At 39.8% G+C, this 24,230-nt stretch overlaps 1 protein-coding gene across 6 annotated transcripts in view; it reads right to left on the minus strand.

Moving 5' to 3' along the window:
- Window positions 1-24,230, minus strand: part of ATE1 (arginyltransferase 1) — a 157,245-nt gene that overhangs the window by 82,653 nt on the left and 50,362 nt on the right. For all 6 annotated transcript variants that reach the window (XM_049645871.1, XM_049645870.1, XM_049645869.1 and 3 more), the window contains one exon: window positions 2,401-2,582. In XM_049645871.1, the coding sequence (XP_049501828.1) occupies window positions 2,401-2,582 (182 nt within the window). The remainder of the gene's footprint in view (window positions 1-2,400; window positions 2,583-24,230) is intronic.

Consider the following 24,230-nt stretch of genomic DNA (forward strand, 5'->3'; position numbering starts at 1 on the left):
ACCGCAGCCACTATGGTCCAAGCCCGCATCCTGGCTCCCCTGGCTGACTGCAACTGACTGGCTTCCCAGTGTGCTCTCTTGCCCCTCTATAAATCCCGCAGAGTGGTAACCAGTCGTCGTTTTACAATATTAATCAGATCAGGTAACCTCCCTATATCTTACCTTCAGATTTTTGCACAGCTGGCTCCTTTCCTTTTTTTCTGGGCTCCTCCAATGTCACCTGACCAAGAGGTCTTTCCTGACCACCCTATTCAAAAAGGACCTCACCCTGGCACTGTGACTACTTTTGTCACAGCATAACGGAGTATCTAAATTTATGTTGTTGGTATTCTCATTACGATCTGCTTTGACAAAGCTGGAAACCCTGTCTTATTCACTTCTATGAATCATGCCCAGGACACACAGATTCTTCTCAAATAAATATGTTAAACAAATGAACTCATTTCTAAAATCCACCTTGCTAACAAAACATAAATTAATGCCATGTTCATGATCCCCAATTCAAACATTTTTTTAAATCTACAGACTAGGTTATATAAAAATCTATATTGATTATACATTAAAATACAAAAACTAAATTCATTGTAAATTGCTTAAGAAATTGAAGGAATGGAGGGGAAACTAAATGAGTTTCACTGAAATACACTATAATCAATAACAGAATTGGCAATTTACAACCTACTCTCCCAATTTTGCTTGGAAATGTCAATCTCCTGGCTGCCTTTCCTCTTCCATAAACTCAGCAACTCAGATCCCCCAGACCACTACAAACAAGTGACGAGGCTGTAATCCAGTGGCAGCCTCCCCGCTCTCAACTGGCAACAATGTTCATGCTCTCAGTCTCCTTTGCTTCCTCCTCAAAGCTCTCCAGCTCTAGCCGGAGATCTACCAAATCTACCAAATCTCTATTTCTTAGAGATCTACCAAACAGTAAATAGAACTCTTTATAATTTTGCTGGGAATTGATTATTTACTATCTCAAATGCAGCAGGATTTCTATATCTCCTGGTTTATTGAGGCATGAAATGATATTTCATACATAGGCTGGGATTCACTATGTGGGAATAAATATTCATAATGTTTATCTGAGAAGTCTAAACAAATCCATAAGCTACATACTGTAAAGTGGAAAAGTAGATACAAAAATAAAAGAAGAAGGAAAATAGCAATGATTACAAAGTGCTGACTGATTCTGGTACAAAAAAAAAAGTAGCTTTTCTGAAATAAATACACTCTTCTAAAGTTACAAAATGTAAATGTTTCAAATGATCAATTTCAATTTCATTGATGCCATCAGGAGTCACGAATATTCTTAATTAGCTTATACAAAAATGCAATTAAATACAAAGGAAAAATAAAGGAATATTACAGGGATCAGTCGTAAACAGTGTATAATTGTGAATCGCTATAACTTATCATTAAGAGATGGCTCAGGTTGAAAATACCAAGATGGAGAATTTTTCTTTGGCCCACTAAAACACACAAAATCTATTATGGACCAGACTTTTCACAAAAATCAAACAGTAATTAAAGAAAAATACCCACTTTTCCAATTTTATAATTCAGAAAAAAGTACATACAGAATTAATAAAAGAAATAATCTCAAAATGTATCTTCCTATGATGTGAGATTGTGACCATCAGACACAGAGACTGGGAAAAGTGAAAATACTGACACAATGAGAAACAGAGACTCAAGTTCCCACATAAGCAACAGAAAAATAATTTTCAATCTTCCTTCCCTTCTGTACCACACATATTCACAGATACGAAGGAATAAAAACAGACCCAGTATTTTCATGGAAAAAGACCCCAATCCTTTTACCATTAGGATAATGCAAAATATCCAGCCGATGCTGCATATATCTGCATCCATGGACATGCAAGGGAAATAATCTTTTGATGAGGGCCAGAGAATTAAGCGGACAGTCAGGGACTTGCCACTCCTATTCTGTATACTTTCTATAATTGTATATTCCTTCCAACAGATTTACATTGCTTGAATTCATTTATATGAGATTCATTTAACCTTTAATTATGAAAAAATATCTATAATAATGATGACAAAAAATATGTAAATACTAGAATACTTAAGGGACATTGAGTGGTTTTTGATAGGGGAGCTTAAATAAAGACATAAACAAAAACACCCCACAAATACAATGACTTCTCCTACACTAGATTACATGGATAGCTTAAAAAGCTAGGGAATTACCATCGGGCACTACCCTCAGTTCTAAAAGTGGTATTTCTAAATATTGATATATGAGAGACTACTATAGCAACAAAATTATTATGAACTATCAAATAGGATTTCTGCTGTTATATGATGAAATATAATCAAGTGAGGAATTATCTGAAGTTCTGTATGACCCATTACAGCTGTCAAAAGTAATCTTACCGTAGTGCAGAGTAGACACCCAAAGACAGAAATGAATAATCAGGATCGTAGTACAAATATACAGATGACACACAGTATGGAAGGATGTCAATCACCCCCACAGCAATGATTCTCCCGTCAAGCCAATACTGCTGGTGAAAGGAGCCATAACCACAATCTGGTCCATTAGGGGGATTCTCCGCCTGTGAAAAAGCAGACATACATGTGAACAGTTTCTTTTCTTTTTAATATTTATTTATTTTGGGGTAAGCACAAGTGGGGGAGGGGACAGAGGATCCAAAGCGGGTTCTGTGCTGACAGGCTGACAGCAGTGAGCTCAGTGTAGGGCTGGAACTCATAAACCACGAATCATGACCTGAGCCAAACTCGGACACTCGACTGACTGAGCCATCTAGGTGCCCCTTCTTTTTTTTTTTTTTTTTTTTTTTAAAGATTTTTACTTTTAAGTAATCTCTACAACTCAATGTGGGGCTCAAACCCACAACCCCAGGATCAAGAGTCACAAGCTCCACTGACTGAGTCAGCCAGGTGCCCCTATCATCTTTTTCTTTATATTAAAAATCTTAATAATTGTCCTGTTATACTTCTACTTTGTAACTCCTAAAATTTCCTGCTGTCATCATCCTCTGCAGTCACACCCTACAAAACTTTTTACTTGTAGAAACACTGACCAAACAAAAGAATGAGAAAAAGAAATAAACTTAAGGTTTTTTTTTTAACCTTGTTTAAAAATTTAACAGTAGGAAATACAAATTTTACAGGATAAGTAAATATTAAAGTCTATTTTTCAGTTCCACACAAAAGCTGAGACAGAAATGGTGCAGGAAAGAAAGACGGGGAACACAGAAGGAGAGGGGTGGGTGAGAACAGAACTGCCCCTATACCATCGGCCAGGCCTCATCTGTGACGGCCCTCGCACTGGCAAGGCATATGATCCCATTATCTTTTGTAGGTAAGAGTTCCTGTGTAAATAAAAAAGTCTAGGACACTTCCCTTTATGAGCCAAAGGAAAATAATTTCCTTACCATTATCTTAATGTAACTATAATCCCACAAAAGAAACTTAGAGATTTCAGAGTATAACCTTTTATCTGTAAATAGTTGAGTGACACTTTTCATTTTAAGATTCAATGTTTTTAAATATTTATTTATTTTGAGAGAGAGAGCGAGCAAGCGAGGGAGAGGCAGAGAGAGAGGGAGAGGCAGTCCCAAGCAGTTTCCATGCTATCAGCACAGAGCCCAGAGGGGGGGTGGATCTCATAAACCGTCAGATCATGACCTGAGCCAAAATCAATAGTCAGACACTTAATCGACTGAGCCACCTGGAAGCCCCAAAATTCAATATGATTTTAAATATAACTGTTACTAAATGAAAATTATGATGCAACATGAAACAATGCTTTGGTAGAGACTAAATGGATGTTAGAGATTAACAATTTAAGTGAACAAATACAACATACACTATATATATATATATATACACACACACGTATATCACATACATCATTTTCACACAGCTAAAATCACAGATAACATGTATACACAAAAGCCGGAAGAGAGGGGTGCCCAGGTGGCCCAGTCGGTTAAGCATCTGACTTGAGCTCAGGTCATGACCTCACTGTTTGAGAGTCTGAGCCCTGCATCAGGCTCTCTGCTGTCAGCACGGAGCCCACTTTGGATCCTGTCCCCTTCTCTGCCATTCCCCCGCTCGCACACACACTCACTCTCATCGCTCTCAAAAATAAAAATAAACACTAAAAAAAACCTAGAAGAGAATGAAGAAAAATGAAAAAGTCAGTTTACTAATATTAAAACCAGAAAAAAGACACTACAAGACAGGAAATCTACAGATCAGTATCTCTCATAACACAGATGCAAAAATCCTCACCAAAATCTTAGCAAATTAAATCCAACAATGTATGAAACGAATTATACACCATGACAAAGTGGGATTTATTCCAGGTATGGAAAGCTGGTTCAACATTAAAAAAGTAATTTAAAATAAAAAGCAGTTAATCATGGAAAGATGCTAAAGGAAAAAATCATATATCAATTGATGCAGAAAATACCTCTGACAAAATCCAGCATCCAGTTATGACTAAAACTCAACAAACTAGGAAGAGAAAAGAACTTCATCAGCTTAATAAAGAACATATACAACAAATCTACAGCTGACATCACACTTAATGATAAGAAAATTGATGCTTTCCCCAGTAAGAGTCCCTTATTCAACATCATACTGAAAATGCTAGTTAGTGTAATAAAACAAAAAAAAAAAAAAGGAAATAAAAGGTATTAAGATTGGGAAGGAAAAGAATAAAACTGTCTTTATTCACAAATGACATGATTTACTATGTAGAAAATCCCAAAGAGTCAATAACAACAAAAAATGGAAATAATAAGCCATCATAGCAAGGTCACAGGACACAAAGCTAACAATCAAAAGCCATTTGCTTTACTACATACCAGCTATAACTGGAATATGAAATTAACAACCCACTGCCATTTTATAAAACCAAAAAAAAAAATTACATGCCTAAATATAAATCTAACAAAGTATGTACAGGATATATATGCAGAAAACTGACAAAATGAAACAAAGAGATGGTAAATAAGTGTAAAAATATTATCTGTTAATAGATTGTAAGACTCAATATTGTTAAGCTGTCCATTTTCCCAAGTTGGTTTATACATTTAATGCAATCCCAATCCAAATCTCAGCAAACTATTTTGTAGGTATAAACAAATTTGTTCTAATGTTCATATAAATAGGCAGAAGACCTAGAATAACTGACATAATACTGAAGAAACAAGTCGAAGGTCTGACACTGCCTACGTCGAGACTTACTGTAAAGCTACAATGATCAAGATAGGGTCTATACTGGCCAAATAAGAGAAGAGTAGAACAATGTAACAGAACTAAAGCCCAGAAATAAGCCCACATAAACATGGTGGGCTTATCCTCTGACAAAGGAGCAAAGACAGTCCAAGAGAGAAAGGACAGTCTTTCTAACAAATGATGCTGAAACAATTAAACATCCAAATGCAAGAAAATCCAAATCTAGACAAAGACCTTACAGCTTTCAAAAATTCAGCTCAAACTGCACCACAGACCTAAATATAAAATGCAAAACTATAAAACTTCTAGATGATAACAATAGGAGAAAATCTGGGTGACCTTGGGTTTTGCGATGAGTTTTTAGATGCAATGCCAGAAGCACAAACCATGAAAGAAATAACTGATAAGCTGGACTTCATTAAATTTAAAAACTGCTCTCTCTACAAAGACACTGCTAGGAAAATAAAAAGTTAAACCACTGACTGGAGAAAATTGCAACACATGTATCGGATAAAGGACTGGTATTCAAAAATAGAAAGATTGTTAAAATTCAACAGTAAGAAAACAAACAGCCCAATTAAAAACTGGGCAAAGTATCTGAGCAAACACCTCACCAAAGAAGATGTACAGGTGGCAAATAAGCATATGAAAAGATGCTCAACATCATCTGCTAGGGAACTGAAATTAAAACACACACACACACACACACACACACACACACACACACCCCGAGCTAATACTACTCAACTATTAGAATGGCTGAAATCCAAAAACCTGAATCAAATGCTGGCGAGGACGCAGAACAGTAGGAACTCGGATTCATTGATGATGATGGAATGTAAAATGGTACAGATACTTCAGAGGACAGTTTGGGACTTTCCAGTAAAGATAAACATAGCGTTACCATATAAAGTAGTAATCACGCTCTTAGGTATTTATCCAATTTGTCTGACAACTTGGGTCACACAAAACCTAAAGGCCTGCATGCAAATGTTCATAACAATGTTATTCATAATTGCCCCAAACTGTAAGCAACCAAGATATCCTTCAATAGGTGATAAATAAACCATGACACATGGAATATTATTCATCAAAAGAAATAAACTATCAAGCCACAAATACACAAAATGAAGAAACCTTACATGCATATTGCTAAGTGAAAGAAGCCAGTCTGAAAATGCTCCATACATACATTCCAGATACATCCAGTAAAAGGCAAAACTACAGAGGCAGTAAAAGAATCATTGGTTGCCAAGAATTTGGGGGATTTGGAGCCGGGGACTTTTAGGATAAAACTATTCTCTATAGTTCTGTACTAGTGGATACTTGACATTATGCACTTACCAAAACTCAGAACTTTATAAACACAAAGTGAGCCTTAATGGACGCAAGCTAAAAGAAAATCTTTTAGGAGATTAAGGGATCCCAGGAAGGAATGGAGACAGGACAGAGAAGCTACCTGTATTACAAATGTATGAAACAACCTGACTGAAAGAGGTCGGTCGGGAGGGGAAAGGTGCTGACTTCAGTAACCTTTGGGGTCTGTAAGAATGAAGGCAAAAGGAAATCCGCACATAAGCATTGTATTCTACCTGATAAAGTTGTTTTCCACGAGACTACAGGTTAACAACTCTGACACTGATACACGTGCCTACTGTAAAGTGATGGGAACCAAGTTTCTCACTGTTGAAGTCGTAATTTACGGATAAGCAAGGGGAAGAGGCTAGAACGACCCACAGGGTGATGGATTAGTATTGGAGACAAGCGTAAGAACTCACGTTTAGCTTAATACAGACAAGATGGTTACATACAGAAATATTTATAGGTCTGTATATGTCATAGATATGTTCAGACAAGGGTTAGTATGCACACATATGTTTCTTTACTCTGCCAGATGAGAAGGCCTAAATAAAGGAAACCCTAGTAGCAAGAAGCACATCTAGCACTCAGATCTTGGTTTCTCCATGCTGTAGTAAAAGGAACAAGGCTCTTCGGAAAAATGGCCAATTCCAGGACTGGGACAGGAAGAGCCCGTTTAAGATGAGCCTGCTTCATCATGTGGCGCCAAAAAAGAAAGTACTTAACAAACAAAAAGAAACACGCACTGATGGAGTTATATCAAAGAGGCACAGAAGGCGACTGAAAAAGCTCCCAATGGCCAAAGCTGGAACAATTTGAGCAAAAAAAAAAAAAAAAGTGTTAGATTACAACCCAAAGTATAAAATTAATATCCGTAAGTCCATACTGACATACACGATTGAAAAAACTAATAAATGAGGAAGAAAGACGAATCTCCCATGCAGAAGAATTCCAAAGAGTTCAGGTAGACAGTCTGCCCTAAAGGTAAGGGAGCATTACTCCCTATGAAGTGTGGGCTACGCACAGGAACTCCCTTTCAGAGTACCTTCCAGAGGTATGGGAAGGAACTTAAGAGAGTAACTGCACAGGTGAGCAAGGTCTACAACAGCAAATGAGAGGACCGACTAAGGTGCTAGCACTATTCATGATTTCTAAACCTTCCACTGCTACAGCTAAAAATGTTGTTCAGACAAGAAATATATCTTGAAACTTTTAACAGCTTCCGCCGATAATAAATTACGTCAAACCCCAGTTTTAGCATTTACTATCATATAGGTTTAGTCTTCAGAAAGATATTATTATTTCCCTGGAAATAGGTACAGTTTAAAGAGCAGAACAGGCAACAAACAGAAGCATTAACAAAAAAAAAAAAAAAAAGGATATTAACCCATTAAAACTACAACACCACAACTGACACCCATATTCTAAATTGCTAATGGACTTGAAGTCAAATCACTTGTCTCAGAAGCTAGGCTGCTCCAAATATGTAATAAGAAATACACAGATTCCTATACATCACTGAATTTTATGAAAGCCATCTTTTAGATGTAAGTCAGCCCTGAGGCTCTTGGAAATGAAGCTCCCTGTCTTTAAAAGTAATCGTGTAGGAGAGCAATCCCACAGTGACAGGGAGACAAACTGTCAGTCCACGGCACACGAGGTGGGGAGCCTGTCCAACGTCGGGCAGTCAAAAGCTAACTAAATGACTCTGAAATGAACCCGAATTCTTCCACAATTTCAGTTTAGTACGTCATTCTAGGACTCACTAAATCCAATGTGTGCATTCATTCATTAAAAATGTATTTATCAAAGACATAATACATATGGACTTAATAATGGGCATGTTCTCAATAATAACCAAAAGACCACGTTAACCCTAAATATAAATCAATCCTGCTTGTTGTACAAGCTTGAAATCTTTTTCCAAACTGCAGCTACCTTCTGAGTTTCCAATTTTAATCATGTCATCCATTCCTGGGACCTCCCATTTAATAACCTCCCATTTGCTTCACTGTTTGTTCTTCTGTGAGTCCACCCATGAGCAACATACCCTACCACAGGCATTATTCTCGTGTCTCAATGCCCGTGGAAGTTAACAGTCTTCTCCCTCTGTAAAACCCGCCTCTATTTATACAGGTATGGGCTACCTTATAATTATTGAGGAAAAAAGAAGCCACAGGACTATCTACTCTGACCCCCTACTACATCCAGACAAAGAAACAAGAAACCCAGGAGTCAATTAAGTAATACAATCATCATGAAACTATGGAGTTATAAACTGATTCACAAACTATCTTCTTAGCCCCTAGGTCGATGCTATTTTTATGCTAAGAGTATCAGCTAATCATCTAATTCATCGTTTAAATATCCTCACTTTCGAATATCTCTAGGATATACAAGTCACTAAACAAGGCAATATAAAAAACAAACTATTCAATGCATGGTTTTCAACAGCTTTTCTTAAAACCTATTTTGCTGCATTCCTTTTCTTTCCAACATGTTTTCTGACAATTAAAATATGAATGATTTCCTTTTCTCCCTTGTGGGAGCTTCAATGACCTAATTTTTTTTTTAAAAAAGCAGATTTGATAAATGGAAAACAATCTCAGTAAAGGCAGGTAAGAAGCTATTTTCCAAAAAGTACATCTGGTTGTTTCCGCAGTACTGATTAATAATGATTTACTATTCCCCAAATGGTAACTCAATCAATACTTTCAAGTTTTTCAACAGGTTAAATGGCAGCTGTGGAAATGGGCTGATGGTGAACCTGAACTATTGATTCCCTTGGCTCTCTGTGAAGATGGGACAGCCGGAACCCCTAGATCACTCACTTCTGGCTAGGAAATCTGGAAAAAATTCTGGGCCAGGCACCTGGGTGGCTCAGTCGGTTAAGATCTGACTTGGGCTCAGGAGTCCCCAGCTGGTGAGCTCGAGCCCCGCCTCAGGTGAGCCCTGCTTCTCTCTCTCTCTCTCTCTCTCTCTCTCTGCCCCTCGTGGGACTCTCTCTGTCTCTCGCTCCCTCTCTCTCCATCCTTGCTCACTTGCACCCTCTCTCACTCAAAACAAAACAAAAAGCAAATGAAAAAAAATTCTGGGGGCGCCTGGGTGGCTCTGTCGGTTAAGCGTCCGACTTCGGCTCAGGTCATGATCTCACGGTCCGTGATTTCGAGCCCCGCGTCGGGCTCTGTGCTGACAGCTCAGAGCCTGGGGCCTGTTTCAGATTCTGTGTCTCCCTCTCTCTCTGCCCCTCCCCTGTTCATGCTCTGTCTCAAAAATAAATAAACGTTAAAAAAAAAAAATTCTGGGCCTACCATGTGTCCAATACCATAAACTGAACTGATTTAACTAAGATTCTTCATGCTTGTCTATGAACATACACACATTTGCTGAATCAGCTGACCTAAAAGCGCCATAATAGGCTTCCCTCAAATGCGATCCCTTAGCTCAAACTTTTTTTTTAACACTAAAACATGGAAAGAATACAGGAATTTGAGTGTTAGAGTAAGGCGATAAAAACAAAGAACAATGAGTAAATTTGTGAAATGAGAAATCAGCAGGACTCCTGGTTATGTCTCCCTGGGCATTCAGCAACATCCCTGAAACCCAGACTCATGGGCTTATGACGCCATATGTTTCAATATGCTATTACCTGGATACCTGTTGGTTTTTATAAGTAGCAGCCAGAAATTACCTTTATGGCAAACGTATATATTTTCAGCAAATACAGACTTGTCACCCTCACCCCCACTAGGTCAGAAAGACCCACATCTTACAACAGCCCCTTCGCTTAATTCTCCAAGGGGCTCAGTCCCCCAGCCTCGGAGAGGCCTCTCCAAGTCAGTGACCATTCTGTATTTTTATTTCCTTAAGAATCCTATTTCAATACTTGGGATTGTCGCATTTCTTCAACGTTTTACCTAAAGCCTATTAATTGTTAACACCCTTCAACTGCTACTTAAAAACACAGAAGGTGATACAATTACAGATTGTAATTACGCAGGAAAGTACACTTTATTTGAGAACCAACAGAGGCACAATGACACAGGTATCATGTAAATCAACAGCTCTCAAATTTCTTGGTCTCAAAATCCCTTTAACTTACAAATCTTATTGAAGACCGGGAGATTTTGCTTACTGGAGATATAAGGAGTTTAGGAGATATTTATTGCACTAGATGTTAAAACTAGTATTTTTAAAAAGATGTATTTGTTATTCGCTTAAAAATACCAATGAATCCAGTACATGTTAACATTGTTAAAAAAACAACTACTATATTTTCCAAAAAAATTTAGTGAGAAAAACGGCACTGATTTACATTTCTGGAAATCTCTTTGAAGTCCAGCTTGGCAGAGGAGAGTGGAATCTTCTATCTGCTTCTGCATTTGCTGTCATCACGCAGCCTCTGGGAAACATCCCCACAAATTCGTAAGAGGATGAGACAATACAGAAGAGAAAAACGCTAATAAAATATAATTTTGACCTCGAGGATCCCTTGCTAAGGCTTCAGGGACCACCAGGGATTGCAGGATGTTTCTGAGAAGCACTCGCATAAATGAATTTTTAAAATCTACAGGCAGCGGGGAAAGATATAAGCAGAAAGCAGTAAGCTACCACAGAAAGGGAGGAAGGCTGAGGGACTCGAGTCCAGGATTCTGAATGAAAGGATCTGGATTTGAGCCCTAACTCCACAGTACACTTTCTGGCTATTTAACCTCAGCAAGGCAATAACTACTTTCAAAAGTACCCATTTCTGCAATTGTTTTAAAGTAGGCTCCATGCCCAACGTGTGGCTTGAACTCACAACCCTGAGATCAAGAGTCGTGTGCTCTAGGGCCTGAGCCAGCCAGGCGCCCCGGTGTTTCTGCATTTTAAAAACAGGAATCATACTACTGCTCACCCTCAAAGGGCACTGTGAAAAACAAATGATAACGTAAAAATAAAAGCAGACCGTGAGCAAACTTGGGTCGGTTTTGCTGTTGGTTTTAAGGGGTCTGAATGGCACATCCTCAAAGACTATGTCTATGAAATTACATCAGTAGCTCATTTAACAGAAGTTACTTAAAACTGATAGCAGTGATCTTTAATTTCCTCATAAATAAGTCAGTGATGTGATTAACAGTATTTCATCATTTATCTTTCTCACGCCTGCAGTTTGCACAGTTCCGCATATGTGAGAGGGTAAGCAGAGCTGTTTTTCAGAAGCTCCTCCATTTCCAGGATTTAGCTGATAACAGGAAAAAATATAATAAAGCCCGCCATTAGCTATAGAAAAGAAAAGAATGTCTTAAACATTGGGGAAGAATGGCAAGGTTTATGGATAAATGAGCTACGCGGTACGATACCGAAGGCTCTATGTAGAAATGACATCAATATTAATAGGCCAATCCAGTCTTCTAGTTAAACTGCTCCCCAAATGGGTATATTTACTCTGATGAAGTACACCTGTCTCCTGACCCACCTGCCTCCACATACTTCAGTTATGCTTAAAACAAACACTATTAAGACTCAAAGGAACAGACAAAGAGGGAGTCATTCGTCAGGCACCAGAGGCAGCATCTGTTGGAGAGACTTAATCACAGGTTCAAAGACAGTAACAGGGAAAGTCTTCACAAGCTTCAGGAGAGCAGAACCTGAGTTGTCCTCGCAAGGCATCCCCGAGGACCTCTCCCAAATCACACCTGTTCACACAAAAATCTATAATTAGACAATATGTGCCCCGAATTTTTTTTAAAACAAGTTTACGGAGGCCCCCACAGGTAATTACCTTAAGCACCTGATTAAAAGTCTGCACTGTTTTAAAATAATTTATTCTTCCAATTGCTTCACCTTTGTGAAGTGTTTCATGAAACACTGCACTGAAGGTCAGATTCCTTTTAAAAATAAACACCCAAAAATGTGCTAAACCACTACGATATCGAAATCTACCTGATTTCTTAAAAAGAAAACCCAAAACTAAATTTGAAAATTTGAGATGATATGGTCTATAAGAAATAAAGAAAATAAATGAAGTTGGAAAATACAAACAGGAACACTCTTGGTTCCTACATATCACACAGCTGTACTAGCAAGTGATTTAAAAACCAAACATAGGGGCGCCTGGGTGGCTCGGTCGGTTAAGCGTCCGACTTCGGCTCAGGTCATGATCTCACGGTCTGTGGGTTCGAGCCCCGCGTCGGGCTCTGAGCTGACAGCTCAGAGCCTGGAGCCTGTTTCAGATTCTGTGTCTCCCTCTCTCTGTGACCCTCCCCCGTTCATGCTCTGTCTCTCTCTGTCTCAAAAATAAATAAACGTTAAAAAAAAAAAAATTAAAAAAAAAAAAAAAACAAACATAACCAGTTCCTAGTCTGTTGGCAATCAATCAGTACACTAAAGATGCCCAACCAATTAAACACTTATATTGATCACCATCTATATTCCAGTTCAAAGACAATTACAGTTAAATGATGCTAATAAAAAAGTGCATATAAAAGTAACTATTTTCTGTTATTCTATTCTTCTTGAGAGAGAGAAAGGGAATTCGAGAAGGGGAGAGGGACAGAGGCGGAAAGGGGGTGGGGAAGGGTGGGAGGGAGAGGGAAAGGGAGAGAGAGAGAATATCTCAAGCAGGCTCCACGTTCAGCACAGAGTCCAATGCGGTGTTGGACCCCACCATTATGAGATCATGACCTGAGCCAAAATCAAGAGTTGGACGCTTCACTGACTGAGCCACCCAAGGGCCCCGTTACTCTGTTTTAAGCAACACTTTCTCTGTTCATAAAGAAAGCCTATGAAAGCTAATTTTACTAAGTAACATAAATGACATAATTCCTATAGCCTTAAGCTGAGGAAGAATTCCTTTGATGTTCCTATTCACACAATTCTCTCGAGTTCTATACAGTACTTTATACTGGGTAATCCTCCAAATGCCTCAATTTCATCAGAATCCCTGAGTTAATAAAGATTATCTAGTCATTAGAAAGGAACAAACCATACCAACTGCTTCAATTTTTGTTGATAATCTCAATAAACAACTAAATAGAATCTAACTTAAAAATTTTAATCAGCTCAGACTGAATTAAGACCATGACAACCTCTGTTCACTTCCAAATTGGGAGAAGGAGCCAAATTAAACAAAACTGTAAAATAAAAGAAGTTAATTACAGTACATTCACATGAAGAACTATTATGTAGTAGTTAAAAACTATTCTTACCAAGAGTTTTTAATAACATTATAAACATTTCTCCAAGTAAAACCGTGACATAAGGTGGCATATATGATCCAAACCACATGAAAAATGTCTTTCTCCATGCATGTACCTACAACCCCCACACAAACTTAAAAAGATGGGAAAAAAAACATCGAGGGCTGTCACCACAGGGTTCACGAATGATACTTTTCTTAGTCTTCTCCACTTTCCACATTTTTTATTGAAAATGCACGAATGTAGAATCAAGAGCTTTAAAAACCAAGGTTGAAGAACTACTAGTAAGTGTTAAAAAGAAGTGTGGTGGGGGGCGCCTGGGTGGCTCAGTCGGTTAAGCGTCCGACTTCAGCTCAGGTCACGATCTCACGGTCCGTGAGTTCGAGCCCCGCGTCGGGCTCTGGGCTGATGGCTCAGAGCCTGGAGCCTGCTTCCGATTCTGTGTCTCCCTCTCTCTCTGCCCCTCCCCCGTTCATGCTCTGTCTCTCTCTGTCTCAAAAATAAATAAACATTTAAAAAAAAATTAAAAAAAAAAGAAGTGTGGTGGCTGCAATCTGATAAAGGCCAAAGAAATTACCAGGCGTCCTTGAAGCGCAGTTCTGGGCTTGATTTTCTATTGATGGAGTTATTTTACAATCTGTTTGGGGCAGAGGTTAACTTACAGATTTCTGTCCAGTGGAACAGATAACCCAAAAGGTTGCAGTTTAATGCCCTGTAAGCCAATAATCAGTTGTTTTTATCTAGCCTAGCAATCTCATCTCAATCTCTTATTCAATTAAATTGTGTGTGTGTCTATACATGTGTATCAGCATATTTTCACAAATGCTCCCTGCATCAGTTTTAATATGCTACTGGTTCTTGTGCTAATTAATGAGTCAAGTAAAATATAACATGTGTTCGTGCTCTATCTGCATGAAGATCGTGACTGTACCTTTCTGAAGATTTAGTTTAGCAATTCTGGCAGTCGGCCACCGAGCAGCTCAAGTGAACTCGCTTGGTGGACACAGAAGGGCCCCCAGGGTCTGTGAAGCCTCATCTTTTCTGGGCTCTCAAAGACATTTCCCCGGAGCAACAGAGCTTCAGCTTGGCTGTGTTTCTCTTCTTCTCCCTCTCTACGAAGTCTGTGCTTTTGTTTTCATTTCTGGTTCTTCTACTACCAGTGAGCACGTCCCCCTTAGTGGCAGTAATATCTGGATTCGGTTTACGGTCTGTTGGATGGATGACGTAGATCTATTCTCTGCTGGATGAGAGGAGACGGAGACTCTGGTTTGTTAGTCCGCGTCTGTGTATTTGTTGAGTTCAACCCTTTAAGGAGAACAACAGCTCTCTGAGATCTGAATCCATGACTTCGTGTCCACTTGTGACCTGTAGCTCAAGTTGCAGAGCCGAAGCTCAGAGATCTACATGTTTGTGAATTCGTGGTTCAAAAAAGTCTTTATTTCTCATTGTAGGTGAAATATTTTCCTCCCTTCAGAGGGTATTAACGAATCACACTACCAGGTCTCCTTATTAAAGGAGCTCTGTTAAATTGATTTACAGGCACGAGTACACATTTACATAAATCAAATATTCTCCAAATTCACAGAAAATAAACTCCTTACAGAAACTGCTAGCTCAGAAACATTTTTAAGATAAATCAAACTGGCTTAATGATTTGGATTTAAGAAAGGAAAAAGGTAGGCCTTTTCTCAGATTAGTATTAAGTATAATATAGGAATAGATTTTTAAAATAATCCTCAGAGTTTGTTTCCTAATGAAGACGATGGTCTAAACTTCCCAAACTACTCTCTGGTTTGTTCATCAAAAAAGTTAACATCATTCCTACATAATGCTCGTGATTCGAAATTTTAAATTTGTGTTCAACTGAATTAAATTGCAATTCTGACATTTAAAAATATTTCATAATTGTGGTGAAATACACATAACATTTACCATCTTAACCATTTTTAATGTACAATTCGGGGGCACCGAGTGTACATTCACGCTGTCGTGCAACCATCACCACCCACCCACAAAACTTTCTCATCATCCCAAACCGAAACCCCGTATCCACTAAACAGTAACACCGCCCCCTTCCCCCCGCCCCCCGCCCCCAGACCTTGGTAACCTCTGTTCTACTCTCTGTCTCTATGAATTTGCCTACTCTAGGTACTTAAGGTAAGTGGAATCACACAGTATTTGCCTTTTTGTGACTGGCTTACTTCACTTCGCATAATATCCTTAAGGTCCATCCATGATGCAGCCTGTGTCAGAATCTCCTTTTTTAAGGCTGAATATTATGCCATGTTATGCACTTACCACGTTTTGTTTATCTCTTCATCGGTCCAGAGCCACCTGGGTTGCTTCTAACCTTCTGGCTATTGTGAATAATGCCTCTGTAAACAGTGGTTTATAATGCCCGAGTCCCTATTTTTAATTTTTTGTGTATATACCTAGAAAACTGCTGGATCATGGGGTAAATCGATTTTCAATTTTGTAAGGAACTGCCTCTGGTTTCCCAGAGAGGCTGCACCGTTTTACAAGCCTACCAGCAGTGCACGGGTTTCAATTTTTCCACATCCATGCCAACCTTTGGTGTTTGCTGTATTTTTGATAAGAGCCATCCTAATGGGTGTGAAGGTGGTATCTTATCGTGGTTTTAATTTGTAGCTCCCTAATGATTAGTAATGTTGAGCAAATGACAAACATTTTTATGTGTTAGGTTTTGTGGCGGCTTAAATGGAACTTCTAAGATTCTTACAGAATTTTAAAACGTGGATTAATAGGGGTGCCGGGGTGGCTCAGTCGGTTAAGTGTCTGACTTCAGCTCAGGTCATGGTCTCACAGTTCATGAGCTCAAGGGCCCTGCACTGGGCACTGTGCCGACAGCTCAGAGCCTGGAACCTGCTTCAGATTCTGTGTCTCCCTCTCTCTCTGCTCCTCCCCCACTCATATGCGGTCTCTCTCTCTCTCTCTCTCTCTCTCTCTCACACACACACACACACACACACAAATTAATAAAATAAAAAACATTAAAATTTTTTTAATGTGGATTAATATAAATCAACAAATTTGACAGACAACCTTTGGATAACTAAGTAGTTTCTAAGCAAGAATGAATACTACAACACTGAGTATAATATTTATAAACTTGTCCTGCTTGATTTACACATGCTATAGAATGACTGTATCTTCGGATCATGTCATTAAACATGCTCATCTTTGCTACTGTGAGAAGATGTAAGAGGGATGCATAAGAAATTTGTGGTGTTTGTTGTTAGGTACTTTCCCAGTCTGCTCAGATGCTTCTAGATGACAGAGTTCTCAATGACCCACCTCTGAGTTTTGAGAACCCAAAGCTATTACTTTATTAAAAGATATAATTCATATGTACAGTTGAGACCATATTGAAGGCAAAAATAAGAAACACATTTGGGTAAGCAAGATAACAGGAAAACACTTGTTTTTATAGAAGAAAGTGAACACAATTGTTCTAAGTGTCAGCTTGCTTCAGAACATAAAGCACAATGAAAGACAAAGCTGGAGGGACTACAAGTTTTAAGTTGAGTAAAATGTGTATTATTTGCCTAATTTCTTTTTTTTTTTTTTAACGTTTATTTATTTTTGGGACAGAGAGAGACAGAGCATGAACGGGGGAGGGGCAGAGAGAGAGGGAGACACAGAATCGGGAGCAGGCTCCAGGCTCTGAGCCATCAGCCCAGAGCCCGACACGGGGCTCGAACTCACGAACCGCGAGATTGTGACCTGAGCCGAAGTCGGACGCTCAACCGACTGAGCCACCCAGGCGCCCCTATTTGCCTAATTTCTAATATTTGAGTCTGAAAAGCAGCTACAGTTGACCCTCGAACAACATGGGAGTTGGGACACCAACACACCCCCAGCACAGTTGGAAATTCACAAGTAACCTTTGACTCCCCCAAACAACTACTAGGAGCCTACTATTGACAGGAAGTCTGATAATAGAAACAGTCAATTATTTTATGTTATAGGTATTATACTGTATAAGAATACAGTAATAAAGTAATATAATAAAGTAAGCTAGGGAAAATAAGATGTTATTAATAAAACCATAAGAAAAAGAAATACATTTACAGTACTGTAAAAAAAAAAAAAAAGTCTGTGTATTAATGGATCCACACAGTTCAAACCTGTGTTGCTCAAGAGTTAACTGTATAAAATGTGTTAAAATGTTGGCTAAGTTCACTCAGTTTTGAAGGAGCTCTTTATTTGAGATACCCCTACTCTATAAGTGAGAAAGTGAAGCTCAGGGTAATGAAGGGGCTTGTCCAAGGTCACAAGACCCATTTACAGGAATGAGAAGGGCGGAAACCTGGAATTCTCAACCTCAGTTCGGTGTTTTTCTCACTGGCCACTGCTTCTGTGGTGTCCCATGTCAAAACAATCATAATATTTAACGTGTTCTAGTCAATGCAATGAATTAAGGTATTTTCAGCAACTTACTAAGCCAAGGATGAATCAAGAAATGTATTTCTCAGTGACATAAATCATAGGAAATGAAATGCTTCAAAGCAAGCAAAAAAGTTTACCCTAACATTTATAACTGAAAACTAGAAGTACTGTAAAGACGAAAATTTGAACTTTACAAAGAGCTTAAATCACGGAGGAATGGTTTATAGCAAATGTGTTTTAGTAAGTGTGACAGGAATAAGAAAGGAATTTATTTTTGCATTTTCATCACAGCATACATAAAAATGAAGATGTTAATCTGTTAATGGTTTTCTTTACTTTGACATTTCCTTATATTTTTAAATCCTAGCTATCCAACAAAAAGACTTCTGGTGAGACACCACAAAACACTTACAAGGAAAAATAACAGAACTCCAAACTTCCCAATTCTACAAATGAGTCCATATTTATTAAACTCTACAACAAACACCTTAGACTCAAGAGTCACGATCTTAACGAAGGGCCCCCCCTCCTTCACACCAGTTCAGTTAAGAATCTTGCTTCTCCGGTCTTTCTTACAGAGGGGAAAAGCAGCCCCCAGTGACAACCCAAACCGATATTTTTACTTAGAAGTGAATGACTGCAAACATCAAACAAGACTGACATCCCCGTGGAAACTAATCCACCCCAGGATTTTCCATTCAAACATCTTCTGAAGCATTCACGCACACTTAATGGGTAATGCAAATTGTCCAGGCAGATGACCCTAATTTTGAACACAGTTGGAAGATCCTCGGACCAATGATGAAAACCACTACCTGCTAAAGAAGACTGATCTGCCAAAACGATATCTTGAATGGACTTCCGTTTTAAGATGCCTAAACTGATCTAAGTCCCATGCCAGAAAAATCTTCAACAAGGAAATTTATGGCATCTTTCTACTTAATGTCTGGTTTTCTATTCTGGTATGCTTTCTTTTATTCTCAGAATAAATTTATATATATATATACACATATATATATATGCACATATATATGTGTGTGTATATATATATGTATATATATATATGTGTGTGTATATATATATATGTATATATATATGTGTATATGTATGTATATATACTTATTTATTTATTTATTTTACTCACAGGAGGTTGGTTTCCCTAAAAAGACTTCCAGATAATATAACTTCACTATAAAATATAAGGTTTCAAATAACACTGGCTCAACTATCATGTGATGTCCAGAAACAAGTTGCAAGCAAGTTCGTCTACTCAACAACAGTTACTGAGTGCCCGAGTGAGCCCAGAGAACACTATTCTGACTGCCACATGAAAGACTTGGTTCAAGCACGATCTACTGAGGCGAATAGAGTGCAAAAAGGAAGGTCTTCAGTTCAACAGATTCTCTGTCAGTGGCCTCGCTAGCAGTCCCGCCCCAGCCACAACTGCCCAATAACCTCCAGACCTGACCAGATGGGAGAGTAATCACATGATCATCCCAGTGCACTCGGGGATCTGGCTCCAGAATTCTCACTGGTGCTTCTGCCCGACACCACTCAACCTGATTCCACAGTATGTGAGACTCAGCCTGAAAATGACAGGACTCTTTCCCAAGCCACGGAACTAGGAAAAAAACAGCACTTATAACTAGGAAAAAAACAGCACTTTTGCCCAGTGGATCAAGCCACGGCCTAGCTTTTGTTTTCTGATTGTTCAGTACCAAGAGCAGCCTGATGACCGTTCTCCAAGATCTAGCCCCCGTTCAGACACCTCTGTCTGCCCTGGTCCCGGCCCTTGAAACACAACTGGTGCTCCCAGACACCCTACCAGACAGCAGGTGAAAGCTTCCCCCAGGTCACCAGCTCAACCCTCTCCCTAGCCCTCTCTCCACAGATCTCCAGGTCAAGCCAGCTCTCTGGATATCTCAGCATCCCCCTTATTCGGTAAAATTGTTTGCACTCCCTCCTTCCCCAAGTTGAGGGGCTCAACGTTCTCCACCTCACCCTCCACGACCACCTCTATGAGGTCCCTCCAATGCCAGAGGACCCAGTTTGGGGAAGAGCCATCCCCGCTTCCGAGTTCTGGCCGCTGGAGAGATCCTGCCATCTACCAGAGCCACCCCAGCAGTGATACTTGATCTGCTGACAGACTGCAGAGATGGTTACGTTCTCTTGGTCCTTTTTTTTCTCGACGGCAAAACGAATGCTCCCAGCCAGTGACTCAGGGGGCAGATCCCCACCCCTGCTACGTGCAGCTTGCAATCGGTGCATATCCACACACCTAACTGGACACACCGCCCCAGTTTACCACAGAGCTCCAAGTGAGAAGGAAAAGAGCTCTCAACTTCAAAAAAAAAGCTTGGAGAAAGGGGGCCGGGGGGTGTCTGGGTGGCCAAGTTGGTTAAGGGCCTGACTTCGGCTCAGGTCACACTCTCACGGTTAGTGAGCTCAAGCCCCCTGCTGGGCTCTGTGCTGACAGTTCAGAGCCTGGAGTCTGCTTCGGATTCTCTCTCTCTCTCTCTCTCTCTCTCTCTCTCTCTCTGACCCTCCCCCACTCATACTCTGTATAAGACGGTCTTCTAAGCTATCAAAAAATACTAATGGCTAACATTTAAATTGAGACTATTAACTACATAGTTAATATTTAAATATTAATTAAAACATATCTATTTCAATACAGAATACCAGCTTGCTGAATACTGCAAGTGTGCACCCGTCTACACCACAACTAGGGACACGGTAAAGATGCAAGATGTCAAGCTGAATCAGATCTTTTCTACACATGTTAGAAAACTAAAGGATGAAGAAATGATATACGCCTTTTCTCCCCAGCTTTATTTACACACGACAAAATTCACCCATTTTAAGTGTAGAATTCGGTGATTTTTTTTTAATTTTGTGAATTTTAATATTCATTTATTTTTGGGAGACAGAGAGACAGAGTGCAAGCAGGGGAGGGGCAGAGACAGAAGGAGGCACAGAATCTGAAGCAGGCTCCGAGCTGTCAGCACAGAGCTCAACACAGGGCTCAAACCCATGAAGCATGGGATCGTGACCTGGGCCGAAGTTGGACGCTCTGACTGAGCCACCCAGGTGCACCTGCATTCTGTGATTTTTAGCAAATTTATAGAATTGTGGAACCATCACCACAGTGAAATTTGGGACCATCTCTATCACCCCCCCCCCCAAAATTCCTGTGAGACCCATTTGCAGCCAGTCCTCCAGTCCTACCTCTAATCCCATCGATCTGCTTTCTGATTCTCTGAATTTCCCTTTTGTGGGTGATTCATTTAAACGAAAACACACAATATGCAGCCTCCTGTGTCTGGCTTCTTTCACCGAGCATAATGTTTTTAAGGTTCAACCATGTCGCAGCCTGGATCAGAATTTGTGCCTGTTTATTGCTGAACAGTATTCCACTGGACGCATGGACATTTAGCCATTCGCCATTTGATGGACATTGGGAATTATTTCCAGGTTTGGCCATTATGAATAATGCTACTGTGAACTTTCACATCCAAGTCTTTGTTTGGAATGTATACTTTCCTTCTGCTTGGGTATATTCCTGTATTTTGGGGTCATATAGTATCCCTATCTTTAATATTTTGAGGAAATGTGAAACCACAGCTATAGCATTTTAACAATCACGCCACAATGTATACAGTTCCCAATTTCTCCACATCTGGCTGACACCTGTTACCGTCTTCTGATTATCGCCATTCTAGTGGGTTTGTGGTGGTATCTCATTGTGCTTTTAATCTGCCTTTCCCTAATGGATGGTGAGCATCTTTTCATATGCTTATTAACTATTTGTATGTTTTCTCTGGTGAAATATATAATCAAGTTTTTGCCTATTTTTTCAAATGTTTATTTATTTTGAGAGAGAGTAAGAGTGAGTGGGGTAGGGGGAGAGAATCCCAAGCAGGCTCCACACTGTCAGCACAGACTGATGTGGTGCTCAATCCCACAAACGGTGAGATCATGACCTAAGCCAAAAATAAGAGTCGGATGCTTAACCAACTGAGCCATCCACGTGCCCCTATTTTTTTTTAACTACACTGTTTACCTTATTATGAGTTCTTTCTGTTACTGAATCTAAGTTAATTCCATTTAATTTTTTTTAATCTTTTTTTTTAAATGTTTATTTTTGAGAGTGAGAGACAGCACGAGTGGGGGAGTGGCAGAGAGAGTGGGAGTCACTGAATCGGAAGCAGGCTCCAGGCTCTGAGTGCTCAGCATAGAGCCCGAGGCAGGGCTCAAACTCACAAACTGTGAGATCATGACCTGAGCTGAAGTCAGACACTAAACCGACTGAGCCACCCAGCGCCCCTAATGTTTATTTATTTTTGAGAAGTGGGGGGGGGGAGGGGGGAGGGGAGAACGAGAGAGAGAGAACGAGCATGAGTGCAGGAAGCAGCAGAGTGAGGATAACACAGATTCCGAAGCAGGCTCCAGGCTCTGAGCTGTCAGCACAGAGCCCGATGCAGGGCCTGAACCCACGAACCATGAGATCATGACGTGAGCCAAAGTCAGACGCTTCATCAACTGAGCCACCTAGGTGCCCGAATTCCATTTTGACCAGAGATTATTTCAATCCTTTTCAATTACTAAAATTTGTATAATGGCACAAATTTGTATAATGGTATGGATTATAATCCATAATATATAATGGTCTCATCTTAGTGAATGTTCCCTGTGTATCTGAAAAAATATGTAGTTTGTAATTCCTGGGTATAGTGTTCAATAGAACTTAATACCTACATATGACCCCTAGCTACATACACGCTTCAGACAGTGCAGATACAGAACATGTCCATATAGCAGAGTTATGGTTCAGATCGTTTCTATTTAGTGTCATCAACAGGGCTGGATTTAAGTGGACAACTTGCTATTCGTTTTCTGTTCATCTCACTTATTCTTTGTTCACCTTTCCTTCTTTTTCTGCCTTTCATGAGACTGAAAACATGTTCTCATGGCAATGATCTCCACTATCGGCTTATCAACTGTATCTCCTTGTTTTTAAGGCTGCCCTAAGGCAGCAGTCTTCGACAAGGAGCCAATTTACCCCTCTGGGACACGTGGCAAAGTCTGGAGACATTCTGTTTCAACTCAGGGGGAGGGTGCTAAGGGCACCTACCAGGTAGAAGCCAGAGATGTCGGTAAGAAAGACCTGATGCCCAAGACAGCGCCCACAAAAAAGATTTAACCGATCCCAAGTGCCAATAGTGCCAAGCTTGAGAAACTTGCTCTTGGGTTTACAAAATACATCTCGAACTTATCACTGTCTTCCTTCAAATGTTGTATCACTTCGGGTAGTGTAAGAATCTTACAGCATTACCACAGGAGGGGGGATGGGTGAAACAGGTGATGGGGATTAAGGAGCGCACTTGTCATGATGAGCACCGAGTGATGTCTGGAAGTGTCGAATCGCTATACTGCACACCTGAAACTAATACAACACTGTACGTTAACTAATGGGGATTAAAAACTTTTTAAAAAAGGATATTATGGCAGTATTCCATTTTCTCCTTTCTACTTTGTTACTGTCGCCACAAACCAACAGCTGTGACGTTGAGCTCAGCCAATCTACCTCTCTGGGCCCAATTTTTCTTAGAACGAAATTGGGAACATCTATGCCACAGACACCCTGTGAGAATTAAAACAACAGAAGCCAAGAGCTTAGCTTGGTACCCATCCGCTACAGGTGCTAACATTTCGCTAAGTTATTACGATACCTGTTGAATGAAGACTTTAACTGATTCGAAATCAAGGAACAGAAGGACATACCTGAACAGAAACCTAAGCAACCTACATGCACACAGGGTGAAGCGTCGGACAAACACCTCTCCTACAGCTCTCCGCCTCCAAAGGGCCAACGAGACTGCACCCTACCGGACTGGCTGGCCAACTCGGATTCGGAAGAGAATTTCAAGAATCTTTTAGCTTCTGATATATAATCCCTTTTATTTACCTACATTTAATTGAAGACATCTGTAGGCGGTGCCACACAAAACGTAATTCAGACTCAGAAATGTCAATAAAAAT

Source organism: Panthera uncia, chromosome D2 (genome assembly GCF_023721935.1).
Source record: "Panthera uncia isolate 11264 chromosome D2, Puncia_PCG_1.0, whole genome shotgun sequence".
Lineage (NCBI taxonomy): Eukaryota > Metazoa > Chordata > Mammalia > Carnivora > Felidae > Panthera > Panthera uncia.